Source organism: Motacilla alba, chromosome 2, assembly GCF_015832195.1.
Source record: "Motacilla alba alba isolate MOTALB_02 chromosome 2, Motacilla_alba_V1.0_pri, whole genome shotgun sequence".
Taxonomy (NCBI): Eukaryota; Metazoa; Chordata; class Aves; order Passeriformes; family Motacillidae; genus Motacilla; species Motacilla alba.
The window spans coordinates 147,562,084-147,589,872 of record NC_052017.1 but is presented as its reverse complement, the minus strand read 5'-3'; the positions used below and the strand labels follow the sequence as shown (position 1 = coordinate 147,589,872).

Below are 27,789 nucleotides of genomic sequence, written 5' to 3'. Positions count from 1 at the left end.
ACTTAAAAATTTCCTTATACATTTTATACTGCAGAAATTGGGAATTGGACCCCAGGTAGACTGAATTTGTGTGGTGTCTCTCATGTTTTACACCAGAGCTGTAATTTGTGAGTCCCTGTGGTAGCCATTTCTAAGAAGTTGTGCTTTGAAGAGACTTTCTAGTACTGTCCAGGAAGTGGAGTTTTTTTAACTCCTCGAGACTGAGGTGATGCCTGTATTTTTATTTGCTCAGGACTGTTTTAATCAGTGGTGCCTTTTAGTCTGTTTAGTGAGCACCACAGATTAGTGCAATTCATTTTAACCTCTCAGTTTTAATTGTTTTGCTTTTGTTGTTCTTTTTTCAGAACAATATTTGCTGCTTTCAAATAAAAAGTTTTTGTGTGAGTATTATTTCATCTGTTTCTGTAGTCTGTCTTTACATTTCACATTAAGCAAAATTGCTTCTCCTAAATACCCTTCTTTGTAGCTGTGCTGCAGCTGTGAAGCCACGTGGCACCTGGTGTCCAGGCTTTCTAGGAAGGAAAGTTTTGTTTGGGCTTTTTATTTTTTTTTTTACTGTATGACTTCACAAAACTGGACCCAGCCAAGGTGGAATCAAACCATTGATTTAGATGGGAAAGCACTGTGGATGCAGGCATAATCAAATCAGTCCAAAGCTTGCTTTGAGGTTTTTCTTTTGAATTGGGTATTCATTGAGCTGTCCACAGTGCTACCAATTTTTTTTTACTGTCTGGGTTGTGAAAGATATTTATTTATTTTTTTTACTCACAGGTGTGGTGAGTGATTTGTTCTCTCCTGTTGTAATTTGTTTGTCCTGTTCTATTTTTTGTGCTGCTGCTCAGTTGTGTTCTGTCTTGTATGGGAGCTTATTGCCATCTGCGGTGAAGTTGTTGGGGACCAGGTCCCAGCATTAATAAGTCTGGAGTCATGCAAGTCTCTGTCTTTGGGAGAAGCATTAAAATATTTAACTTTTAATGCAGAGATGCAGAATAACTCCAGTTATGGGCTCTACATCTGCAGTTTTGGGCTCCACACTTTTTCCCAAAAGCTCTCCTGGCACAACCTGATTGAATTCCCTTGTACAAGCTGGTTTACAATCAGAAGGTGGAGAATACTTTTAGTAAAATATGTGTAAGTCTGGAGACTCTGTGTTTAAACAGTACGTGAATTTACTGTCTCATTGTGTCACTTCCAGCCTGTGTTGGGTGTGACAAGAGGAGATGCAGAGCAAAACTGACGTTTTCATTTTTTTGAGAAGTAAACTAATCTCAGCGTGTTATCTTGGGAAGCTTGAAAATACACTTCTGAAACTTATCAAGTGTATCAAGTGATATTTATGATTTTGTATATCATCTAGGAAAAAAGTAACTCTTTTGGGGCCACTGAGGAGCTGCCTTGGCAGCGTTGGACACCGTGGGTGGCTCTGTTTGAGCTGCTCATGTCAGAGAATTGCAACTTTTTGTCTCAGCAATGCTTTTTTTATGTTCCTAGTTTAGTCATGAAATTTACACAAGAGCTTATTAATGTGAGAAAATAATGACATTTTAATTTTAATTTAGTAGTAGGAAGTGTGTGTGGATGTGCTAATTTAGATTTATTTTAAATAAGCCAATTTTAGGAGAATTCCCAAGAGTGGAGGTTTCACTGGCTTAGCTAGATCAATCAAAAAAATTGTTTGAAGTTAAACCTGTCATGTAGATGAATAAAACTTTAAAACATAATTATTACTGAGGCCTCATTATATACCTTCTGAAACTTGTTTAGCAAGTGTTTGCTATTAAAGGACAAGCATCTCTTCATAGAGAGGGTGAATTCCTGTCTAAATGTTGCTGTGTTCTTGACTTTGACAATGAACTTCTTTCTTTGTCCTTTCATACAGCTTGTGGTTTGCACTGAATGCTCCCTTTCTGCTGGTTTTTGTGGGCTTTTTAAATCAATTTCTCTGTTGGTTTTAAACTCTTGCCCCATCATACTCCTTCATCATATCCGAAATCCTCATGGAGGACAGGGCTTTGGGAGAGCAGGGGGTTTCTCTTGTTTGTGGTATTTTATTGCCAGTGAAACCTAAGGTTTCTCAAATAATACTACTTGTCAACTTCAGCTGTGCTGGCTTACATGTTTCTGTTGTGAAACAGAACTCTCTCTACTGAGAGACACAGCTTTAAAAAGAAAACCCCAAAAACCACCAACCCTCCAAACCATAAGCAAAACAAAAAATGAAATAGAGCAGAAATCCAGGTTCATGTAGAAATGACAATGCAGAAGAATCAATTTCTCGGTGAATTCCCAGTGCATTTCATTTTGGGAAGAGCTTCAGTGTTTAATGAGGGAATTCTTAGGAATAACTCATAGGGATTCAGAATATTTGCATTTGTGTTGTTTAAAAGTCAGAGCTTCTTTCAGAAGGAGGAAACTTCCTGCCAGGGCAGGGAAATAAAGCTTTGTTGTCTGGGTCTTGTTATGTGATAAGAACACAGTAGTGGTGGTTTTTTCCTAATTGTTTGACTTGCAAATTCCCTTTAATGTCAAATTTCAGGGGGGCCTCTGTAGCAAACTTTTATGTCACTTTTTTTACCTTTCATAGCTGAGTTTTAGTTTGTATCAGGTAATATGACAACATCAGCTGCTTACAAGAGCCAGGTGGAGGAAAAAGCCCTGAGGTGTAATGGAAAAAAAGATTCTGATATGGAACTTCTGCTGCCAGCCTACATTCTGTAATATCTCAGTTATTCCACTATTAGGATCCCTCGTTTTACCCTCTTTGCAGTGATGCTGAAAACCACAGCCCTATCTCTGGAAACCACAGGAGATACTAGTGCATGTTGAAGATGCTGCTACAACTGCTTTCACTATCTAAAATGATAAAATAAAGCATAACCTCGGATCTTAGCTGGGAGTTTTTCTATTCTGAACCTAAACCACGAGAGTGTTCATGTGTTTGTAGATTAATCCAGTGTGGGTATGGGAAAAGATTGTTTTTTTCCCCAAGGAAGACATGACTACTTCGGAGTTACAGCTCTACAGTTGAGTTTTGTATATTAAAAACTGTTAAGGAATGAAGACAATTTAATTTTTATATTTAAATTTTGCACAAAAACACTGCCAGCCAAAGTCTGCGTGGGTATGAAATGTGCTTGCAAAGGTACAACTCTAAGCAGAACCATGCTAACTTCTTTCTTTAGTTAGCTGAGGACAAATCACTTCTGTGTTTCATTAAGTTGTGCACAATGCAGATCCCACAGGGAATGTGGATCTGGGGCCTCTGTGGCACCAGCTCCCAGCTGGTGAGGCACAGCACATGGAAAACCATGCCAGTGGCCATGGAATAGAGCCTGAGCCATTAGAACTCAGGAATTCAGCAGAGCTGGTGTGCCTGTGGGCACTGATGGCTCTAGAAATGCAGGGGGAGAGGATGGGGTGTGATGGTAGGGGAAGGAAAAGTATTGGGGGAGCAGCACTGCTGAGAACTCTGCCTCTGCTTCAGGGGATTTGATCTCTCCAGCATCCTCTCGTGGGCTGTAGTGCAGAGACCGGTTCTTACTGTTTCTGAGGAGGAGAAGAATCATCTTGGAAAGCCTGAGGTGTGGAGGTGATGGAGTGTCAGGGTGAGCTGTGCAGCTCTCGTGGTGCTGTGTGATGGCAGCTGGGGTGTGCAGGTGTGGGAGTTCCTAATGATGGGGCTGGGGCCGTGTACCCCTCACCGAGCTCAGCTCTGCACCTGGCAGCAGCTGGATTTACTGTGGCTCCTGGGGACTGAATGGAATTGCTTGTCTGTCTCATGTTCACACCAAGCAGTGATGGAAGCCTCAGTCTGTGTGTTAAATTTTTTGGAAGGGTCAATCCTGATCTATGAAGTCATGCTTTACCAGCCTTGTAGTGACTCAAAACAAAACCAAGTAAACCCAGTGAAGGGTGGGTTAGGCTGTTTCCTACACACCCGTGCAGTTCCAAGTGTCAGGTAGCACAGAAGGAGGGGGAGCCACATTTCTTTCCTAACCTAAATGCAAACAAGGGGTAAGGGAAGCATGATGTGGGATGATGAATATGGAATTTCTGGTCTTACCTTCTTTGAAGGAGAAGCAGCCTGAAGGGAGCAATAGGTGCTAGTAGGTGGGTTGGGGTTTTTGTGTTCCCTCTTAAAATATGTGTCTATTCCCTTTGGGTCTTTTGAAATGGAGAAGAACAGGATTGTATTGAATGGAGGCATTGCTTTTTATGAATGCAGAAAATACCATTACATTCTGTATTATTGTAAATTGTTAGGAAAGACATCTGGAGTTAGTTCAGCATCATTTTCTAAGGCATGGAAAAGGGAATGAATCATGATGGTCAGATGTGATAAATAGCACTAAGAATGTTCTCCATTTCCCCCTTCATTGAGTAGAAATTTGTCTGAAGATGGAGTTGTTTTGTACTTTGAATTCACATTTAACTTCAAACTGGGCTGCTGACTTGTGGGTAAGCTGTAAGCATCCCTCCATTGTTTGGCTGAGGCTCTGTGTTTGGATGACTTAATTCAAGCTGCAGCACGTAATTAAAAGCATTTCTCTGTGGCCCTTAAGAAGGGTTGTGGTGGGACTTGGTCAAATTCCACGCGCAGGGATCGGGTAAGGCACCTGGTTTGTGAGCAGTGAGGATGGAAGTTCTGCACTTTGGGTGCTCTGGTGCTCTGCCACTGCTCACCCCACTTGTAGGTGGTGAGAAGCAGCTTGTTGGTATTCAAAACTTTGGAGGCTGACTTTGAAGGTCAAGGCTGCAAGGAGAATGTGGGAGGAAAGCAGAATACTAACGCTTGATGCCTTTTGCTAGTTGACATTGTCCAGAAGCAGCTTGTGGGCTGGAAAGAACCATTCTGCTTTCTGCTGGAGCCTTGATCTCTTCCTCTTCAGTTCTTTTGTTCTTACATATTCCTCTTTGAAATGGGGTCCTGACTTAAAAGCAGGCTGGATTGATGTCTCGCTTTTCCCTTTGATCTGTGACTGCAGCTCACACCTTTGGTGTCTGGGAGTGATTCTGCTCTCAGTGATCACATCACTTCTGGCACTGTAAAAGGTCGTGTCTGTATCCTACAGAGGTCAAAAAGGCATCAGGGTAGCCAAGGGAGCTGCAGATCTGTAACTGGTGCTTTATTCCAGACAAAATCATCATAGAATGGGTTGGGCTGGACCTCTAAAGATCATCCTGTCCAACCTGCCTGCCATGGGCAGGGACATTTTTCAGTAGGTAAAAGGGTTGACTTGAAAGTTAATCTTGTGTGAATTCTTCCACAGGAAGTGCCCATTCTTCAATGAAATGATGTCTGGAGTATTCTACTGAACATAATGAGATTACAGTTATGAAGACAGTGCTGTTTGTCCAATACTTTCACTCTTTGTTAAGGTATTTAGTTTCATACCACAGCTCTAAGAAACTGGAAGCAATCTGTCAGAGTAGCATCCAACATCTCAGTAGTCATGAAAGGGCCTTAAAATATGACCAAATGTGAGGATAGCTCCTTCATTTTTGCTAATCAATATTAAGCCAGCTCTTTTGCTTGTAGCCCACTTTGGCACATGCAATGTGCTGTGCTTAGAAAGTGTGGTAGCTGCTCACTGAGAGACCAGAAGAACCTTTTGAGTGGGGTCTTGACAAAAATGACAACTGAAAATCTGATTACATCATCTCCCCTGCTCTCCTTGAGGCTTGTGGAGTTCTTGGAGATTATTAGATACATCTGTAACATTTTTTGTTGTGCATTATCTAATCAAGACTGTTATAGCTTTACTGAAGAGCTTCTGGTTTCCAGGCTCTAAAACATCCTTAATGAGCAGCAGACAGACTTATGGGTCCCATGTAGATTCCTCTGCCCCCAAAATATCAAGGGACTATAAGCTGCAGCTTTGAGTTTCCCTTATCTCACAGAAAACACTGCCAGCCTCTCTCCTATCGTTCCCTAACGGTTCTTAACAGAAAGCCAGGAGTTAAACTTCTTTATGAAACCCAGACAGTCAGAAAACTTGAAGAGCCCCAAGTTTTTCTTTAGTTGGGTCCTAAAAAGAAAAGGCTGAACTCCCTGTATTTTTTTTTACTTCCTCTAACTATATATGTGTGACTAGAATACATGAAGAAAACTCTGTGCAGATCCTGTCAAGGAGCTGTACTGGGTGTTTTCCACATTCTTTCTGAATTCCTTCTGTTACTGGTACTTGAATAACTATTTGTGGAAATCCTGTTTCCCCTGGTGTGAGGTGTCCCCTTTCCAAGTCTCCCTTTCTGCCACTTCAAAGAGCACTTCCAGGAGGGGACATGACCCTTTTGCGAGCCCTGTGACAGGGCACTGGGGGAAGGAGCATGTGGCACACCAGGAGAGGTGAAGGGAATCAGGTGTGTTCAGCCTTAGGAAGAGGAGGAGAAGGGGTGATCTTGGTGATCTTCAGCTTCTCCAATGGGCTGAGGGGAACCTTTGGAGCAGATGGAGCCCGTGTGGTGGCAGGTGCACCAGAACAGGGCAGAAGCTGGAGCACAGGAAGCACCAGTTGAGTAGAAGGCGAATTTATTTTACCGTGGGGGTGGAACAGATTGTAAGAGGTGTTGTGGAAACTCTGTTCTTTAAGATATTCAAAACTTGACAAGTCACCCTGGTCTCTTCCCACCTGTGTTGCTCTGTGTTCAGGATCCTCTGCTCCCCTGCAGCAGCTGCTGGAGGGTGTTCCTTTGCCAGTCTTGGTTCTTTTTAACCTGGTCATGATGAACACATTTGTCATGTTATTTTTTTTCTTGCAGTTCTGGAGGCAAAATAGCTGCTCAGTAGTTGAGGACAAGTTATTAAATCCCTTTTTTTGCCCAAGGAGCGATGCATCCTCTCTGTGTCTGTGTGATGGCATCAGAGACTGACCTGGAGGCAGTTTTTTGTACCTAAAACACCTTTAATGATGATCTGGAGGAGCAGCTCCATTATCTGATATTGGAAACCTTAACCCAAAGTGATGCTTTCAAATAAGGCTTCCTTCACCTTAGTTTCATTTGGAGATTTTAGAAAAATGGTTTTAGAGAGCCTTCCCCTTGGCAAATGTAGATTGCATGAGCCCAATGCTAAAACCTACTGAGAGTTGTGAAAACATCACCTGGTTATTAAATATGAGTTAGGACTTGCCACACAAGGAAACTTATTGATATAATTGCACTGGAGTAATTATGCTCAGATGATTTCCTGTGTCGACAAGCCCTTCCATGCAACTTGTTTGGCCCCTTCTTATTTAGTAACTCGTTAGGCCTCTGACTGCACATTAAAATTGCATAATTCTTTGCTAAAAAATCTCCAGTGTGCAAGTTTCATGCTGACTGGCAGCACTTCCAGCATGCTGAGCAGGCCAGCAGTTAAGCTTTAAAAAATGGTGAAGGACAAAAGAAATGAATGCTCCAAGTCTGGGAAGTGGTTAATGGAGCATCTGGAAAACCATAATTTCATAATTGTGTGGATTTTAGAGTGGAAGCTTGTCGAAGTGTGTGGCTCATTCACACCTTTTATAGACTAGGAGTGTCTTGGCCTGCTCACACCCTGAGTCACTTTTATCTCTGATTTTGATCCTCAGTGATGTGCAGGAGTAAGAGCAGCCAGCACTGTGCACACAATAGTTTTCAATTTGCAAAAATGATTTTTACTAACACAGCATTTCTGTCACTATCCAGGTTTCCTCTACTGCCACCTTTCCCCCCCCCCCCCCCCCATCTTTTGACAGAGTAATTTTGCTTTATTGCTAATTTTATTTCACAAAACTGCCACAAGACTGTTCTTTTTCTGATAGCTGTCTTTTCCAGATTTTTCTTTTGGTGGAAATTGCTGCTTTTAAGATTGATAGCTATGAACATTTTGTTTATGTAAATGGGATGAATTGTAATAGAAAGTCTGGTTTCTTTCCTGATAAAAGTAAGCCTAAAGACAGTATGTGGGGACCTCATTATTCCACACCCAGCTCACCTTAATTCACACCTTGAAAATGGGGCTCTTGATGGTCTCAATCATCATATCAAGGCTGAAATGCCCTCCTTATTCATTTTATCATCTGGCAAATGAGTGAGGAGCTTCCAATACTTACCCCATGGATGCTCCAGTTTATTAGTCTTTCATCTTTTTTCTAGTCCCTTCTTTCCTTGACAGCACTTTAAAACTGAAATCCAGGGGTGCATGTAGATTTATTTTCCAGTGCTTTGGAAACTGTCTCCAGAAGCAGCATCTGTGTTCATGAAAGTGTCTCTGCATGAATTTTGGCAGGTTTCCCTGGGCAGGGCATCACTTCCAGCTCAGATGTCCAATGCTGTCCTCTGTAGCACACCTCATCCAGCTGCAAAAGCTTCCTAGTAGGAGCCTTGGCACTAAGGAGAATATTCCTGTATTGTTACAGCTTCTGTCACATTTAAAAGTGAGTGAGGGATGGGAATTCTGCAGGAGTGTTTGAACAGGGAGATGGGGCAGCTGAATCACTTTGAATGCAGCAATTGTGCCTCCTGATCAAGGCTGAAGGCTTCTATCATGCTTTGATAGAAGATCAAGCCTTATTTCTCTGTTCTGTCAACACCAAATCCAGTATTTTGTGATTCTACCCTTCATAGCTACCTGCTGCAATAAGTTCCCCACCAGATAGTTTGATTTTTGCTTTCTTAATTTGAGGCAGTAGTCCAAAAAGTGAATGCAGCTCGGTGCTTGCAATATTTAGTGTTTGTCCCCTGGAGCTCAGTTCCCATCCCTGGTACTGTAGTTGACACATACTTGTCTGTTTCAGGCAGCAGAAATGTAGGTTGAGCGCTTATCGGGTCACTGCTGCTGTTTAATAAACAGTACTTATCTCCTTGAAGCAACACCCTGCCCTAAATAAGTTTTGCCTTGGGAGTTGAGCCAGAAATAGCTTCCCCCCCTTTATTTTTTTTTCTTTCCCTTTAATTGGATTGTAAAACCCAAATAATTGAAAAAACTGTTTAGGATGAAAATAGAGGGTGGCAGTGGGTCCTGCTTTCTGGGCAGCTTGGTGCTTTTTTATCTCTGTGAGTCATGCAGGTTATAAAACTGCCTTTACATCTTTCCCCGGGAATCTGTGCTTCTCCCAGCATTTCATCCTAGTCTCAAAAATGGGGCTGAACCCTCACTTTTATTCACTGTTTGTCACTAAAGCTCCAGTGGAGGAATGCAGTGGGGTTGTTGGGCAACGTGTGTCCATGTTGATCCCTGCACACTTACAGATCTGGCTTTGTTATGCCCCTGTGAAGCATTAAACAATCCCATTTTAAAACAGAGGGAGGATGTATTCCTTAATTACAGAATTTCTTCATTTGGCAACATAAATAGCTTGTGGGGATGTGTGTCCCCTTCCATCATCCTTCTCTTTGTACTTCCAATTTTTAAGTTGAATATTTTTTTCTCATTTTGAAAATTAGTCATGATGTGTGAAATATGGCCCAGAAAAGGAAGGGCAGTGGAGTTAGGATGTGGCAGTAGATACAGAAGTAGTTAGAAGGTATAAAAATCATTGTGAAAGAGGAGGGAAATCAGTATACTGATAACAGTTGGCCAGGTAATAGTGGTAAGGCAATGTGGAATGCTGAGTGTGGATAACAAGAAACGGAAATGTTAGCATACAAGAGCCTGGACAAAAATTAAAAATATTTTATAATGGGTGGTATTATGGGAATCACGGAAATACACAAAAATCACAGAATAAAGTTGATGACTAGGACATAATTTTCAAATGGGAATGTTCTGTTACAGAAAGATGAAAATAAAAACGTGTGCAGTGGTGATCTCTAAAGGATTCAGCAGCAGAGTGACTGAAAACGCATGTGGGAGACAGATCATTTTAAAATTTGGGGGAAGGGGGTGGAAGTGATGGCAAACAGGATTCTGGAGGAGTAGAGGTGGCTGCTTTGTGCACATCCTCTTGATCAGATTTGGAGGTGGATCACAGAAACCTTTGGTGTATTGCAAGTACAAATACTTGTGGGAGTATTTTTTCTGCTCCTTCCCAGCTGTAGTGGCAATGCTATCAATAACTCTGTTAGGTGTCCTGTCCACAGCAGAAGATTCCTTCCCCTGAATGACACAGCCAGTGGGAATTTGTCACACCAAACAGGGGATATGGTGACTGCAGGGCCACCTGGGCGAGTTAATCACCATCAGAAAAACGTGATGTCACCAGAGGGCCTGGAAGTGTTGGGAAAAGATTAAAATTGATGTCTTAGAAGTCAGGATGTGTGGGAAATGAGAAAAAATAAAAAGCCAAAGGTTGAGCAGAATCAGTGAGCTGTGTTTTGTCCTGCCTTGAGGAATGGAGGTGGGTAAGGTCAGATGCAGAGGCAGATGGGCTGCTCCTGGCAAGGCTGGCTTACAGATAAGAGCTAAGGTGATATTTGCTCCATTTCTCAGGGCAGCTGTGGACACTGCAAGAGCAATGTGGATGAATAATACTCAATAAAATTTGCTGTATTGCCATTGGAGGCAAAACAGAACTACTGAAACATGAAGTTTTAGGTTATGGAAATGCAGATCTTCATTAAGAAGTGACTTTAATGTGTTGATTGTGTTAGTGTAGGAGAACCACAGTCTTTGAAGGCAATGTTTATAAAAGGGAGCGAAAATAAGGAAATTGGGTTTCAGTAGGCTGAATTAAAAGGGTGGATGCCATAGAATATGTTTAGGAGACAAGATCAGAAACAAAATTTTCAAAAAATAATAACAAACCCCTCTATCATTTTCCCAGTGTCAAATCTGATTAAGTATGTGGTGCATGGGGAAATTGGTGCTGACTGTTAGGAGGGTGGTAAAAATAGGGAGATACTCATGAGTGGGAAACTGGCCATGGGAAGTGTTGAGGGGTAAAGTGAGGAATTGATGCTACTAATGTTGGGAATGGTCTTATTATTTCATTAGCATTGAAATGAAATGTTTATTATGAAATGTTCATTAGCACACATTGCATAAATGTTAGGGATACGTAAGTGCAATTTATTCAAGAGGTATAGGAGGCATTGTCAGGAAAAGGAGAATCTGAGCATCGATCAGAAAGCAGCAGGTTAATAGATATGGATTAGAAAAGTAGATTTATTCAAGACAATATAGCTGGGAGTTCATAGGGAATTGGGAGATGATCATAAGCAACTGAAATGGGTGCACGTGCCCTGAGTGGTCACTGGATGGCCTTTGCAAGGCAGTGGTACAGCAGGCAAAAGCAGTTTAGGGCTCACTAATCTGCCTTTTCCAGCTGAGAGGTGGAAGTACCAGTGTGGTTATCACTTAGTCTTCCCCAGGAAAAATGACTGGAAGGATGAGAATGATGAAGCCTGATTTATGAGCAGGGAGTAACAGAAGGAGTACAGCCTAGGATTTAGTATTAAATGGGTATTTGGTTTAAGTCTAGAAGTACAGTCAATATGAAGGCCACTGACTGTAACCTGCCAAAAAAGAAATAATAATGGAAGGATGTTTTCTGAGCATTAGAGAAAGCCAGGGTGAAAAAGTGGTGACAGATTTGTTAATAAAGGGATGTGAATTGTTTCTGGTGCTAGCAGGGAACTGAATTTGATAATCTTAAGAAACCACACCTGGATTCTTACATAAGCAACGAGAAACCTCCTGGGTTGTTTCACGTGTGAAGATTTTGCTGCAAGTTGTTGCTGCTCCAGAGCACAGAACATCTGAGCACTGAGGCTGCAGAAGTTTTGAGTACTCAAGTTGGTACCTTACACACTTCTCTGTGGATTTTGAATGGACTTTCCTGGATTGAAACAACAGCAAGCAGCCATTGTGCTTCTGCTTCTTGCTGTCTGAGCAACAGCAGATGTTTGACCTCAAGAATTGAGCAGAGCAGCAGTGGAGTATTTGAGCTGTTTTCTGTGTGAAGGAAGCAGTAGGATATAGTTTAGTTCTAATACAGGATTTTGCAGAGAGCTGCAGCACGGAGGGAAGTGGTGGAAACTCCATTATATATGTGTTTGCTCAAATGAATGTGGGTAGATCTGTTTTAAAATGAAGATTCTTCCCTGCAAGTAAGAGCTTGGTTCTTGCTTTCCTGCTTGGTCTGTGGCCCAGCTGACTTGTATAGGAAAATGCAACTGATTTTAAGATTTTTTGTAATTGGGGCTAGGAAATAAAACCAATTGTGAACCAGCATGAGAAAGAAAGAGGAAACAGGATTCATGGTCGCCTGAAAGCAGGGTTTGGCCTTTTTTTTTTTTTTTTTCAGTTTTAGGTTGTTTAAAAAGAGTCATGGTTTAAAATGTGCTGGGCTTCACTGGTCCAATAGCCTGTAAATTTGCTGAAATGTCAATTTGAGACAGCTGATGGCTAAGTTGTGTTTTCTCTCTTTTGCAGTGCTCACACCTCCTCCCCCATTGCCACCACCAATACAGGGATATGCCTTTAAACCTCCTCCTCGACCAGATTTTGGCACTTCTGGGAGAACAATCAAACTGCAGGCCAACTTCTTTGAAATGGACATTCCTAAAATAGATATCTACCATTATGAATTGGATATAAAGCCAGAAAAATGTCCTAGAAGAGTTAACAGGTAACACTGCGCTTTGCCTTTGCTCAGTTTATTTGCAGTCTTGTTTTTCTTTAAAAAGCTGGAGCCAGGTGCTCTCACTGATATCTGGAAAGATGTCTGGCTTTAATCAGTGATTGTACTGATCCCTTCAGTTAATAGGATATGCCTATCCTTTTTTTTTTTCCCTTCCAAATTGTGACTTGGATTGATTTTGTCAGAATCTTAAGATGCTGCTGATTGAAACCACTGGTGGCAGATGGATAAGCTGTGTTAGGTCTATTGAAGCTGGGTCAGTATAAGCCAACTTGATAAAAATGATTTCTTATTACCTGGTTAAATATTGGGGTGTAATTGGTTGAAGTCCTTTAGCAGGAAGCTGGTAGTACCAGCTTGTTTTCCCACCTCTCCCTGCTGACAAGAGGAGGTGAAACCCATTTGTTTGTGGGAGAGGATTATGGAGTTCCTGAAGCAGGTAAGAAATTATCCTCCATCAGTAGATTCTATATAAGGGAAAAGTATGCTCCTGAAACAGATAGCAAGGTGAAAACATGGATCAGCTGTCCAGGGAAACAAGCAGCCAGGTCTTGCTTTTGGCATCTGTGCCCTGTTGGAGTGTGCAACTTCATTGACTTGAAAAAGAAGCGGCGTTGCCAGAAGTGAAACTTGAGAATGAGACTTGGCACCGACTGGAAACCACAAGTGTCATCATCATAACTACACCTTGTCTGTAGAGGATTGGAATGGCCTGTTTATATACTTAAGAGCAAAGCCTTTCTTTGTTAAAAAAGGTGACATGGGTGGAGCCAGCTGTCATGAGAATAAACAGCGTGGAGTCAAAAAAGCCACCTGAAAGCCAGGGTTTTCCTAATGTGAGTTAATAAACCTGAGGGCATTCTCCATTGTTACACAGAGGAGTTGGTAATGATAGTGTTTTCACAAAGCAGCATAGCATCACTGTGCTTTGCTGCCCTGTTTTTTTTTTTTTTTTTACTTCCTGTGGTGATCTATTATTAGTTTAATTTTTCAGCTAGTCAAGAGCTGAGGTTAATTTTAAAAGCAAACACTATTGTTAAGTGCTTGGAGCTGAACTCTCTTCTTGCCCAAGGGCAACTGCTGATTTCACTGAGATGCTTTTCCTGCATGGGAGCACTGCAAAGCAATTGGAGCAGTCACTTTTTTGGTAAGGGGAGCTGTGATAACTTTGCTTTCCTGAACTGCTGTCCCTGCCACTGCTCCAGCTGTGCCAGCTGCTGCTGGCTGATCCACATTGCCTGTGCAGCTCCTCTGAGGGCCAAGTGCTGCGCAGCTCATGTGTGTTTTCTGTGTGAGCACCTCCCTGACAGTGTGGGGGTACTTGCCACAAAACCTAAAGCAGTTTTTCTCACTGGAAAGGCAGATTCTGTTCAGTAGCAAGTTCTTCCTCCAGTGCCTGCTAATGACCTGCTCTGCTTGGTCAGGTCAGTCACTCCTCTTCTGTAGTGACAACAGCAGGTTCAGGTCTGCACAGATGAAATGCCTTTTGCAGTAAGCAGAGATGCCACAGATGCTTTCAGCAGTGGTGTGGTGGATGTTTCTCAGGGCAGTGTGGTAAGGATACAGTTTGGATTCACGTACTGAAGTGTGTCTATTTCTTTTGAGTGCTTACTGCTCTATTCTGTAGATGTACCTGTACTCAACTGCACCTGGGTTTTCGTGAGCTGTGACCTATGTCTATATCTGTATTTCTGTGTGTGCAAATATATATACATATGTGTGTGTGTAGGATTATGCAGGATGCACATGTAATCCAATTCTGAATGATTTTTTTTACAGCTGGCTTACAGGTTTCTAGTATTTTGGTTATATAATTCACACGTATATAGTAAGTAGTTTTTATCATTGCTTTATATGATATAGCCTCTAGAAAGGAGAGAGGGAGGTTTTATTTTTTGCTCTACTCCTTCATGTGTGTAGAGCAAAGAGTTCTTTAGTTTTACTGCAGTTGTGCTGTGACCCTGCGGACCCCACTGCAGGGTGTATCCATATCCACTGTAGATGCAAGTTCCACACTGAGCCATGAGCTGGAGCAGGGCTGGAAAACACAGCAGGGACAACATGCTCCTGAATCAATACAGTCTGGCTACAATTGTGTACATGTGGCAGAAAGGCCACATCTGTTTGGGTAGCTGGACAGGCAGAGTGGGCAATGTGAGTTTAGTTCTGCGCTCTGGGTGCTCTCAATTTAATTTTTGAAGATTTGTGCAAGGTGAACTCTGCCTGCAGTTGCCAGCCCAGGGTTCTTGGTGAGCTTGCATGAGTTTGGTAGTACAGTCGTCCCAAAGGGCTGAAGTTAATGAAGTGGTAAATAACTCTTCTTTTAACTCTGCATGGAGAAAATAACTTACTTTTCTTAAAAATATCTCCGCCCACAGCTGAGAAGCACCATTGCTAATTGTGGATGTGGTTTGAAGCTTGAAAACATAAATCAAGTGGAAATGTTCATTTTTTATATAAAGCAGTTTACAAATGGAAGAACTTGCTCAGGAAGAGAGTGGGGTTTCCATGCTCAATCTTAAACTCAAGGTTCAAAATACCTCCTTCCTCCCACACTCCCAGTTATGTACTTATTCAGCCAGACCCTGCAGACCTGAGGCAGATATTACTGGCTCAGGTTTGATTCATGCTTTGCAGGAAGTCAGAGATTCTTTCAGTGGCCACATCTTATTTTAAAATAAACCTTGGGACACAGCAAAGAAATGGCCAATTAAAACAGTCTCAATTTTTTCCTTGAGTGAGTTTAGTTTTGTCTCAGATTTTGCAGCACTGTAATACCTACCTGAGGGGGCTAATTACCTTGCCAGGTCAGGGTGCATGAACAGTCACCTGCAGCATCTGTGAGCTGGTGTTGTCAGCAGTGCTGGAGGAGCAGTGGTTTCCTTTCTGTGCCACTTTAACCTCTTAATGCCCTTTTGTCCCTGATTGTGTGTTAAGATTGCAGCCTGCTGATGGATTTTGGGAAGTACAGGTAGACTGAAGGATGTCTCTCTGGGACATTGGAACCAAAAGACCTTTGGCATCAAAAAGTGATATTATTCCAGCTGAGCTCTCACTGACTGCTGAGCTGCTTTGGATTACCAGTGTGTAAACACTGTGGTTTGACAGGAGCTGTGTGAGTGGTTTCCCCATTCATACAAAAATGGAACCTAATTCCAGCTACTTTTAAATGAAGGCATACTGTTAATATTCACAGCTCCACTGAGTGCACATACCCAGTTTTGTTGGATGGATTCCAGTTTTGTTGTGTGTATGAAAAAAAATGCATTTCAAAATTATTTTTCCCAGGGAGCTGCAAAACATTTTGCTGTCATTGTTGGCATAAACTGCTGTCCTGACATTGGGGCTCTAAGCTGGGATGATGATTTTTCAAAGCTTCTGAGCTTCTGATGAGCTTTTGGTCCAGGGTCCTCTGCAGAAAGGGCTGTAGGGCAGAGGAGCTGAAGCCCCACATCTACCAGGCACTTCTTGTTTTGAGCTTGAGAGAGCATGAGCTTTCACTTCACCACTTCCAGTAGGTCACACAAAAGAGGAAGGAAAGTTTAAATCTGAAAAAAACCCTAAAAATAGCAGTTTTAAGAGAACAGTTTAGTCTGTGAAAAGGTTGCTTTCAGTTCAGATCAGTCGGACAAATCTTGCCTTTAATAGACAGGAGTGGACAGCCCTTTCATTTACCTAATGCTTCTGTTGGTAAATATCGTACTTGTCTGCCTCTTAACATTCAAAGTAAAAAGTTGGATTAACTTAATCTTTTTGCATTTTCAGAGAAATAGTGGAGCATATGGTTCAGCACTTTAAAACCCAGATTTTTGGGGATCGCAAACCAGTGTTTGATGGAAGAAAAAACCTTTATACAGCTATGCCACTTCCCATTGGGAGAGATAAAGTAAGTTTTAAATAGAAAAAATTCTAGAGATTTTAATGTGGTGTTTTCAGAATATTTTAAATTACTAATAGAAACTGCTTTTCTGTTTCTGCAATAGATTTGTCTGTTGTTGCCACTTTGCTCAGGGTGTGCTTTGCCAGGACACAAGTGTGAACTTGCTGCTATCCCAGTGGTCACTCCATGTTCTATATCCCTTCATCCCCAGACAGAAGACAGTTTCCAGAGTGGCACTAGGGAAAAAGGGAGAGCACAGTTGAGTGTGGGGGAGAGGAGGGAAAATACTGCTCTGGGCAGCAAGAAGCTGTTGTGTCACCTCACTAATCTCATCAAGGCCCACTCTAAGCTTATTCTCACTATCAGTAGCTGAAAGAAGCTCCTCCATCTCTCTGTTGCCTGTATTGGAACCTCTCCTCCCTAATCCTTGATGACTGAGAGCCAAATTAATTTACACTGCACAGGTTAAGACCTGCAGTCTTTGCCCTGGGGCAGCTGGAGAGGACTGGGGTTGTGTTTGCCAGCTCCTGGTGTGGCAGTGACTTCTTTGGGCTCTGGTTGTGGCTGCTCCTGTGCCCATTGTCTGCTGGAGTGGAAGGGACTCTGAACATGCAAACACACAAGCCCTAGTAAATAATTGAGCCTATGCATCTGTGATCTAACCCCAGATTGAATTTTCTGTGCCTTTTTTCATTCAGGTGAGTCCCTGAGGGAGGGCACAGTCATTCTTGCTGGTACTGCTGTAGTCCCCTTCTGCTGGGGGTGCACAGTTACAGGGAGGCCTCTTTCATCTCCTGGGAGTTAAAAATAAAACACAAGGAGGGAGAGAAATACAGAGAAATGTGGAAACTGGGAACCTCTCAGGCCCTCTGAAATTCAGCAGCTATAGAACAGTTCAGGCTGTTGTTTGCTGTCTCATATTGGGTGCCTGTGCAGTGCTTGTAGTTAATAGTTCTGCCTGAATCAAGCCCTTAATCTCATATGTGTAATTTTTATTTCCTCCCAATCTGTTTAAGTGAATGCCATGCAGTAAAGGTCAGACTCTACTCCAGTGTTAATCACTTTTCATTAACTGATAAAGCAATGTCTGGGAAAACCATAAGGAATCACTAAAAGTCTTAGTGGTTTTTTCCCCTTGATTTCACATAAAATATTTCAGTTCCTGCAGGTTTGACACACAAGACTGCAAAGTATTTGCAAAGGTGGAAGGATACTTGATGAGAGTCTCTTAAGAGTTTGAACAACTCTGGATATATGCAGAGTAGCCTTATAATATTTTACAAATGATGGATGAATAACAGGTTACCTTATGACAAGTATGAAGTTCTGCATTTAATAAGTAAAGGTAAATGAGAAATGGTTTATTTATACATGATAAACAGAGCTCAGATTAATCCTCATCTCTAATGAGACTTCATGAGATACAAGTTGGCCCTCCTTGCTCTGATAACCATTTTGGATGGGACAGAGTTAACAAAATCTTCCAAATCAGCCTTTTCCCAGCTGTAGGTTACACTGTTGGTTTGCACTGACACAAAGGAGTCGGGCACCAGGAGCATTTCCTGCTGCCACACTGTCCCTAGATTTCAGTTTTACCATGTGTATTTCAGTGTGTGTGGGCTTTAACATCCACAGCATCAGGAGTAGAGTCCTGTGTGGTCAGCAGGCACAGGCAGAACATCTCACCCAAGAAATCATCTCATCCATTCCCAATCTTGCCAGAGCAGTCATCGTTTGGAGTGGGTGCTCACTGGGGAGAGTGTTTGCAGTGGAGTTTAGCACAAGGTAGTTTCAGGTGGTTTCATCTGTGGCTCACATCTAGGCTCACTTTCAATAAACTCCTATTTTTCCCCTGTTTCCCATGGTTATAGGGAATATATTGTTATATATTGTTCTGCTCCACCGTTACCCTGGAGGAAAGAGCTAACAGAGATAAATCTCAAGCTGTTTTAAATGAGATGTGGGGAAATTTAGCTTAATGAAGGAAATTTTTACATAGTGCTAAATTGGTTTAAGCATGATTTAAACCACTATAAAGCTTGTAGGTATTAGGACTTTCCTCCAGCATAATTAGATTAGCTTTCTTTGGTGGGGCTTTTGTTTTTTTGACTGCTCTGTACATAGCAAATATAGCAAGTTTACTGCACATCTGATTACATTTAGGATCATATTGAAAAGATAAATGAACATACAATGATTAATCTATGTGGAAGATCTTAATTGACTTGCAGTATGCACTGGTAGTAGAAAAACTGATGCTAAACAGAGGGCTGACACCAATTGCCAAGGTTTTTTCCCCTCCTGTTACTCTTTTAAGTTAATTAATGCACTCTGTCCTCATCTCTTGTTGTAGTGGTTGTTCTGGGCTTAGTTTTTTTGTACTTGCTGACAGCTCTGCTTCTTTTATAACATTTTCTTCTGTATGCTTTTCTGCTTGGCTTTCATGGTTATCAAATCTGTTTTCATTCCTCCCTTAGTGTACCTTATTTTCACTCTTTCATTTCTTTATTTGTTTAGACCTTTTAGAACAAATATGGAATATGTAAATATTCACATGATATTTTCTTAGTTTTTACTTGTACTTATTGAGAAGAAGGAAGTGTTTAGCACACTGACAAGGTAGGAAGATATTAAAAATCTCCTCTTTCCTTGTAGGTTCTACACAGCAAACCCAGGTCACCTCTAACTGCAGCCTTGTATTCAATTCCTGCTTTGCTTGTGTATTTCCCTAAATTATCCTTCTGCATTAAAAGCTGGAATTTAATTTTACCTGAACTCTGAAGTTTTCTCACCTAGTGAGATTCAAGAGCAACTGATCTGTCTTAAGCTACATCTTCATTAGTCTTTTATTAGAAAAACAGTAATTAGGAATGAACAGAGCAGCAGTTTGGTACAGAAATCCTGCTGCTATTCCCTTTTCCAGAAGGAAAATGTTAATCCTGACTGTGGCCACAAACTTGCCTCTCTGAGTTTGTCTTTCTGAAGTATTGCTAAAGACTCTGCACATGACAGAGGTAGAGCTCTTGCCTACATCCATAGCTTGTTGTTAATCTGTTTTCCTCTGAATCCCTGGGAAGGAAAAGCTCTTGGATTAATGGAGAAAAGGTACATTGTGTGCTCTGAGCATGATAAAATAATCATGTGATGTTGCATTTATTTTATGGAGAAGAAGAAATACTAAGAATTCCTCAGAAACACATGGTCAGGTTTAAATTTTTTTTTTAACAGTGAAAATGCTGATTTGTGTGAGTCATTCAGACCACATCAGCTTCAAGAATGATTCTTTTTAAGAATAACTTTGAAATTTTTCTACAGGCTTAATGATTTTTTCACATCCTGACAGTAAAATCCCTTTCATTCAGCTCCCTTAGCTGCAAAATTGTCAACTCTGTTGCAGTTTAGCAGTGGGTTGACCAGGTAGCATCCTGACATTTATTTGGGAATAGAGAATACAAGAAAACAGATCTTGTATTTTGCTTTAGGATTTATCCCTAATAGTAAAGGACATGGTAAAATTACCATCTGAGACTACTTTGTCCTAATTTTTTCATATTTTGCTTACTTTGCCAAACATGAGAGTGTTCATTTGTCCTCAGAAGTACAGAGTGGGATAAATAAAATATTACTGAGAGAGGAAAAATTCTGATTAGCAGTGCCTAAAAGTGAGCTTTTGGATGTGGGATGTGGATAAGGGACTTTTTTTTTTAATATTTTCATGATTTTTTTTAATAGGGTGAGATATTTAATTAAAAAAAAAAAAAAAAGAAACACGGGTAAGTTTTATTGAAACCTTACTTATTTTAGCAGTGACTCCTAATTCAACTAATTTGGAATTAGACCCCGCAGCAAAAACTGTTTGGGGCCAAATTCAGCAGTCACAGCTCTGTTAACTTTTACTGGTATTTGCAGTTGGGCACCTGGAATAGAAATTCTTCAATCCTGGGCCTTTTATTTCCACCAGGGACAAGGGTACTGCAGCACAGGTTTCTCTTCATCTCCCATTCCATCATGGTGAAGGAGTTTTGTAAATTGATACGAGGAGAGGAAAAAAAGTAAAATTAAGTATTTTTTTTTTTAGATTAGGGCACCAAAGCATTCAATAATCAGATGAGTTGTGTGTTTGCAGTATTGGGAATAAGTATAGAGTGGTTGGGGTGGGAAGGGACCTTTAAGGCCACCCTGCTCCTAGCCCTGCCATGGGCTGGGACACCTTCCACTGGACCAGGTTGCTCAAGCAGGAATGGTGAAACTTGATTTGGAGGAGAGATTTAAAGGAAAATGCAGGTCAGGTGTGGCAAACATCTTCCATCTGCTGTAAACGAGATGCAAGTTGAGAACTTTTTGATGGTGTGGTGGAAAAAAGGCTTCATGGAAAGTTTTCAGCCTGTGTGAGCTGAAGATCACAGCAAAGTTTCTTTGCACAGCTTTTTTGAGCAGGGCTGACCTGGGCCAGACTCACAGCAGTGACCCCAGGATTAGACTCAGTTCCCACTGCCCTCCCACAGCTGTGCAGCTCCTTCCTCTGCTCCAGTCTCCCTGGGGAATGGTGTTTGTGCTGGAGGAGGGATTCAGCTGTAATAATAATTTTGAGTGCCTGCTAGAGATGGTCTACTCATTTTTGGGGGCACATAGGAGGACTTCTTATTTGTGTTTTATATTTCCTTCCTATTTTTGGACCAAAGAAGCAAATTGTTGCAAGAGACGAAATGCTGGCAGATATTAGTTTGCTGTTAGCCATCTATTATTTTTGCTAATTACACCTTGCCTCTTAAGTGAATGCCTTTTAGATTTAAATTGCAAGCTCCCTAGCAGGGAAAATGCAACGTTTCTGTTTGTATCCAGCACAAAGGATACTCTGATTTTGTTATTTCTTGTAGTCACTTCCAGACCTCCTGATCATTTCAGACAAGCCTTAATTTTAGTCGGCTTAAAAACTTTGGTGCTCAGACTTCCTTTGTTTTAAGAAAGAGAAGAAATCAGCATTACAAATAATTACAAGTAATTGGCTGAAGTAATTTACCACAATGTTTGCCACAGTTTTTTAGACAAAAAATTAAAGTAGGGCATACCATGGCAAAGAAGTGCCCCTATTTCCTACCTGATACCATTGCTGGCATGGGGGGTTGTAGTTTATTCTTTCTTTTCTTACTTTAAAAGTAACAGTTTTGGCTTGGTGGCTTTTGTGGGTTTTCTGTTTTGTTTGGGTGATTGATAATGTTTTTTTTTCTCTTTTCAAGCTCCTTTCTTCTCTTGTTTGAGCTGTGTCTGCAGCAACAGTATGTAAAGCACTCTAGTGCTCTCGAGAGCAAATACCAGAAATTCATGAGTCTTGGCGGGTGGTGACACCCCATGCTTTATTTTGGGCATGCAGGAACTGACACGAGCAGCGACGCGCTGGGGCGCGTTGGGGATCTGAAATCTGGTTATGGGATCTTCACCAAGACCTCCCCGTTGATACGAGCACCTCCAAGTTCCAGTGTTGCCTCACAGAGGAGATAGCTGCCAGCTGGGAAGCCCTCCAGGCTTCTGAAATACCCCTGGGGGAAGATGGAGCTGTAAAAGGAGGCTGTGCCTAATGCGTGGTGTTGCTTCATCCTTGCTTTTTGTCTCCTCACCTGCTTCCCGGCGTTGTCCTGAGGAATCCATTGTCCCTTCTGATTTCCCTCCTTCCAATGGAAAGAATCATCTTGGTTTGTTGTTTGGCATTGTTGCAGGTGGAGCTGGAGGTCACGCTGCCAGGAGAGGGAAAGGACAGAATATTTAAGGTGGCCATCAAGTGGATGTCCTGTGTGAGCTTGCAGGCTTTACATGATGCTCTCTCTGGCCGGCTGCCGAGCGTCCCGTTCGAGACCATCCAGGCCCTGGATGTGGTCATGAGGCACTTGCCTTCCATGAGGTGAGAGAAAGCCCTTGAGGTGCTTTAGGTGTGACTTGGGTGTTTTGGTGGCTCTTTGGGCAGTCTGTGTGGCAGTTGTGGCTGTGTGGCAATGGCAGGCTCAGGCAAGAGGCTGTCGGTGTTTCCCTGGTCACCTGGTGGGATCAGGAGCCTCCAGCTTGGGCACGAGAACCTTTCCCCAGAGCTGTCAGGCTGGCCCCATGGTTGTGTGCTCCCAGGTCCGGGGGGCTCTGCCATCTCCCTCTTCCCTCTCTAGCCTTGGAGAAGGAGGCTCTCCCCAAGTGGGAAGTGCTTGGAAGTTGGTAGATTATTGTATTTGTTGGGAAATAACGCCCCAACGAAGGCAGGAATGATGAATCTGACTCCATTTTCTCAGAAGGCTAATTTATTACTTTTTAATACTATATTATATTAAAGAATACTATACTAAAGAATACAGAAAGGATACTTACTAAATGCTAAAAAGATAATAATGAAAACTCGTGACTCCTTCTCAGAGTCTCAACACAGCTTGGCCCTGGATTGGCCAAAGAGTCAAAACAACTCACACGAGAATCCAATGAAACAATCTCCAAACACATTCCACAGGAACAAAACAGAGGAGAAGCAAATGAGATAAGAGTTGTTTTCCTTTTCTCTGAGGCTTCTCAGCTTCCCAGGAGAAAACTCCCGGGTGAAGGGATTTTATCAGAGAATGTGAATGCCACGGTAGATGTGGAAAGGTGGATTTAAAACAACTTCTTACTCTGTTCCTGTGTGTCCTTGGATGTTTATTGCCAATTTTGTGTAAAGGTTGCAGTGCTGGGGGACATGAATGTCACCCTGTGTGGCTATTTTGATAGGATAGAAAAACTTGGAAGTTATTTGTTTGTTTTTCAAGTGGGACCTACAGCATTTTCAGTCTCACCCAAGAGATACTGGGCTTAATTCTGCTGCCATGACACAAGTCACTTAAGATCACTGTGCAAATTATATTTAATTAGAAAGCAAAGAACAAAGTTTAGTAGGGCTGAACTTTCCCATATCCAAGCTCTAAACAGGCAATATGAGTTAAATATATGTCAGTGTTTTAAAATAGCCTTATGTTGACTTTATCCTCAAATTTAGGATAAAAACCCATAAAATTACTTTAATCAGGTTTTACAGCACAGAAACAGCCCAGAATGTCACACAGCTTTGTTCAGAGGAGCACATTGGCTCTGGATATTATTTGTTTGCTATTAAGTTTGCAGTGCTTAATTATCAAGATGAAAGATGGATCAGGAATATTTGTTAGATCACTGATTTACCCTCACATAAAGTCTGCAATTCAGAGTATGAGGAGAGATTGTTACCTTGGTGTTTTAATAGCAGAGACTTCTAATTAATTTTTTTATGTAGGCACAGCTGAAGCTTTAATAGGATACAAATAAAAAGCTATTGATGCTTTTTTGTTGGAATTAGTAGATATATTAAATTTAAACCTGAGTAATAGCCAGTTTCTTACTGTGACAAGCTGGGTTTTGACAGGTGTAACCTGAGTCTTGCCAGGAATCTCAGATTACTGGTAATTTTAAACACTGACATTTCTGTGCTTTTGTGAAAACATTAGTTATGGATTTCTTGCAATTTTTGCTTTAGTTTTCTGATGTGAATTTATTTGTTTTCTTGCAGGTATACTCCTGTGGGGAGATCTTTCTTTACAGCATCAGAGGGGTGCTCAAATCCTTTGGGTGGTGGCAGAGAAGTTTGGTTTGGCTTCCATCAGTCAGTCAGACCTTCATTATGGAAAATGATGCTAAATATTGATGGTAGGTACTAGGAAGTATTTTCTTGTTTCTTCTTGCTCCTTAATGGAAAGGCACAATTTTAATTCCATTTGTTGAATTTCCTAAGAATTTCCTCTGTATTGTTGTAACACACAGTTAATGTTTTTGTCTGCAGTGTCTGCAACTGCATTTTACAAAGCACAGCCAGTTATTGAGTTTGTCTGTGAAGTTCTGGACTTCAAAAGTATTGAAGAACAACAAAAACCTCTGACAGATTCCCAAAGGGTAAAGTTTACCAAAGAAATAAAAGGTAATGAGGAAATTATATACAGCTGCTTTATTCTGTCTGATATGTTACCACTATGTGTTCTAAATATTTTCTACAGCAGTTGCCTTATGGGGAGACAAAAAAAATAATATTTTTTGCTTTTGAAACATATCAGTAGTACCAATCCCAGTTTCATGACAAAAAATGTTCCAGTTCCTGATCTGATGATTTCTAAATGTTTACAAAGACTGGGATTTCATGTTTTTTTTAATTAGCCAATCTTAAATTTTTCCAATTATTGATACCAGCTTTTTCATATTTCAGATTTTACTAATAATTTAGCAGTGTGTTTTTGCATACTTGGGCATCTGTCCTGCATATACTCTCCTGGAATAAATAACAAATTATTCTAGTGTGTAGTGTCTGAATCAAAGGAAACAGGAGGAAGAAATCTTACTGGTTTTGTTCACTGGAGGCTTCCTCTGCAAAAATGGAGATCCTTCCTTCCTGATACTCTTGGCAGAAAGCAAGCAAGTTTAAAAAGAATAAATCCATGAATCCATCCTGCATCTTCCTTTCATGTTTCCAAAAAAAAAAAAAATCAACAAAATTATCTTTACCCGACTAGAAATTAGCAAGGAAAGTATGAATAAATCCTGAGTTTGCATTGGTTGTGTTTTGAAAGGATAATCAGGCACCAAATTGCTTGCCTGTGGCCTCATTCCCATGAGCTCCTAGAGAGGCTGTTTGGGGATTCCACTCCACCCACATCCCCAGTTCATTAGCTCAGGCAGGGCTGCAAGAGTTGGAGCTCTTACAGACCCCATATGTTTAGACAGAAAGTATAAATAAGGGGTTTTGTTTCAAGGAGCTTGTGTGCCCTTTCTGTCCTTTCCCCATCCTGGGCTTCCTTAGAGGTACAGCACTGGAATTTGCAGAATGTGCTCAGCGTCATCTGTGTCCTCTGGGGCCTTTGGGATTTCATCTTGCCTCTGAAATTCTGTGTTGAACTTTGGCTGAAGCTCAGGAGTTTTGAATTTTAAGACTGTAAGTTGCTTTTTGAGTTCTGTCTGGGCTACCCTTCGGGGCTAAATAGAATGGCTTTATTACTCTGCTTAACTGGTCTTGTGTAGCAGTTTAGGGCTGACACCATGATTTTGGAGAAACAGTGATTTGTGCTTTCCAATTTTTAGGTCTGAAGGTGGAGATAACACACTGTGGACAAATGAAAAGGAAGTACAGAGTGTGCAATGTCACCAGACGACCAGCAAGTCACCAAACGTAAAGTATATTTCTGCTTATTAAGCATATGTTTGGTCTCAGGTAGTATTTTCCTCCTTTTTAAGTATATATTTGGTCTCAGGCTGGAAAAATTCCTTGCCTGCCTTACTGAGGTGGGAAAAGTTACCTTGAAAAATGATGCTTTGTTTGGTTAATTCCTTAAATATACCTCAAAGTATTTTCCCAATTTTGCTGTTCTTTTTGTTCTATTTTTATACTGTAATGAGTATCATGGCATTTGAACCAATTGCTCTGTTTTAGATCTGGGAGGCTTTTTTGGTTGGTTGGGGTTTTTTCTGTCATTTATGGATTTTTTTTTAATTGGAAGGACAGGGTGTCCTGTTTGTAGCCTGATGTTTCTCACAACTGGAATAGAAAAGTAGTGCCAGTTGGGATCAGCCTCCTGATGTTGCTTATTTGTAATCTCTTTTTCCTCTGGAAAAAAAGTTTAACTACCAACCAGAGATTTGCAGATAACTTGAATATGGAGACAGTGGTTCCCATTTTTAAGGAAGCAATATAACAAAACTGATATCAGCTTTTTACAAGAAGATAACTGATCAGTATCTGAATCTGGTTTTTAATTGTTTGGGCTTTGTTTCATCCTCCTTCAATAAGCTTAACTTGTGCCAAGAAATGTACTGAGGAGCTGTGGGGGAAGCATTTTGCATGAAGTAATAGCTGCTTTCCATGTTTGCATTCCAACAGATTCCCACTTCAGCAGGAGAATGGACAGACAGTTGAATGCACTGTAGCTCAGTATTTTAAGGACAGGCATAAATTAGTTTTACGCTACCCTCACCTTCCATGTTTACAAGTTGGACAGGAGCAGAAACACACATACCTTCCTCTGGAGGCAAGTAAACTCATAGGGAATTCTGTATTTTGGGGCTGGGGGAAGGGGGTCAGAGGGGAAAAAGGGTTCAAATGTTGGCAGACTGTTTTTTGAGCAGCCAAATGTTGAGAAATTCTGTGGTGCATCAGTGAAAGAGAAGCCACGAGCCTAAAAAAAAAATAAATTGGACTGTGTTTAATTTTCTTTCTGTGGGGATATTTCAGGTGTGCAACATAGTGGCAGGACAAAGATGCATAAAGAAACTGACTGACAATCAGACTTCCACTATGATTCGAGCCACTGCCAGATCAGCCCCGGACCGGCAGGAAGAGATCAGCAAATTGGTGAGTGTTGTGCCAGACACGAGGCAGGTGTAGGAATGGGCTTGATTTTGCTCACCTTTAGCAGGTGCTGATGTGCTCGTGCACTGCACGCAGGTTATGAGGTTGGTTTTGTCCATTTTGATCATTTCAGATGCGGAGTGCCAGTTTCAACACAGACCCTTACGTCCGGGAGTTTGGGATCATGGTCAAGGATGAAATGACAGATGTGACTGGCAGAGTCCTTCAGCCTCCCTCCATCCTCTATGGAGGCAGGGTATGTCCAGTGGGTTCTCTGCAGTCTGTGATGGCCTCTGTAATGTGGTTATTTTAAATTAATTGTGTTGTATGCAATCAGAGGGCTGGCATGGGTGTGTTGTTCAAAATTTAAATTCAGGTTCTCAAAGTTCTTAAATATATTGGCCGATTTGCATCTCTTTCAATTGCTGGTTTATTTTGGAAAGTAAAGCTGGGTTAGAAATGCCTTTTTTGCCTCAAACACTCATTCATTGTGTGTCGTAAGAAGCAGCCTTCAAATAGTGGTTCAAATCAATCTGTATGAAGAAGAACAAAGACTATTTCAATTATCATTGTATATATTTGAAAATATGCTGAAATATTTGTGAACTTCTGGCTGGTTTTGAATATGCTGGGTGGAGCAACTGTGCTTAAGGCAGCTGTCTTCAGGTATCTTCTCTATCAGTCTTTCCCCAGAGCTGTCTGTTCCTGTTTGGAATATTTGCCCACAGGTTTTTATTTTACAATAGCTTTTCAGATGGCTTTTCTGTGAATCTTTCTCCTGTGATATCTTTGTAAAAAAGCTTGAGAAACAGGATTTTCCATCAGTTATATACTGTGACTTTTTGCAAGATGAAGGCTTTAAGAACTGGGATAATTTCATTTGTGGAGGCTTTTGATGAATCTCTTCAGATCACGCATTGCCAGCTGAATATAATCCTGTCCCTGTGCACAGCAGACTGGTGCCTCCAAACCCATAATGGGAGAGAATCTTGAGT

General features: G+C 41.3%; 1 protein-coding gene and 1 long non-coding RNA gene across 3 annotated transcripts in view; one reads left to right on the top strand and one right to left on the bottom strand.

Moving 5' to 3' along the window:
- AGO2 (argonaute RISC catalytic component 2) overlaps positions 1-27,789 on the top strand; it is a 56,076-nt gene that overhangs the window by 4,887 nt on the left and 23,400 nt on the right. Inside the window, exons 2-10 of one of the 2 annotated variants that reach the window (XM_038127313.1) lie at positions 12,338-12,533; positions 16,311-16,431; positions 22,140-22,321; positions 23,975-24,111; positions 24,245-24,379; positions 25,531-25,618; positions 26,327-26,474; positions 26,678-26,797; positions 26,928-27,050. In XM_038127313.1, the coding sequence (XP_037983241.1) occupies positions 12,338-12,533; positions 16,311-16,431; positions 22,140-22,321; positions 23,975-24,111; positions 24,245-24,379; positions 25,531-25,618; positions 26,327-26,474; positions 26,678-26,797; positions 26,928-27,050 (1,250 nt within the window). Of the gene's footprint in view, positions 1-12,337; positions 12,534-16,310; positions 16,432-22,136; positions 22,322-23,974; positions 24,112-24,244; positions 24,380-25,530; positions 25,619-26,326; positions 26,475-26,677; positions 26,798-26,927; positions 27,051-27,789 lie in introns of both variants that reach the window. The other variant, XM_038127312.1, reaches the window with a different exon arrangement.
- On the bottom strand, positions 538-12,144 carry LOC119697119. Its single transcript, XR_005255777.1, has 2 exons — positions 8,076-12,144; positions 538-6,717 (listed from the first exon to the last, which is right to left on the bottom strand). It is a non-coding gene; the product is annotated as an uncharacterized LOC119697119 (long non-coding RNA).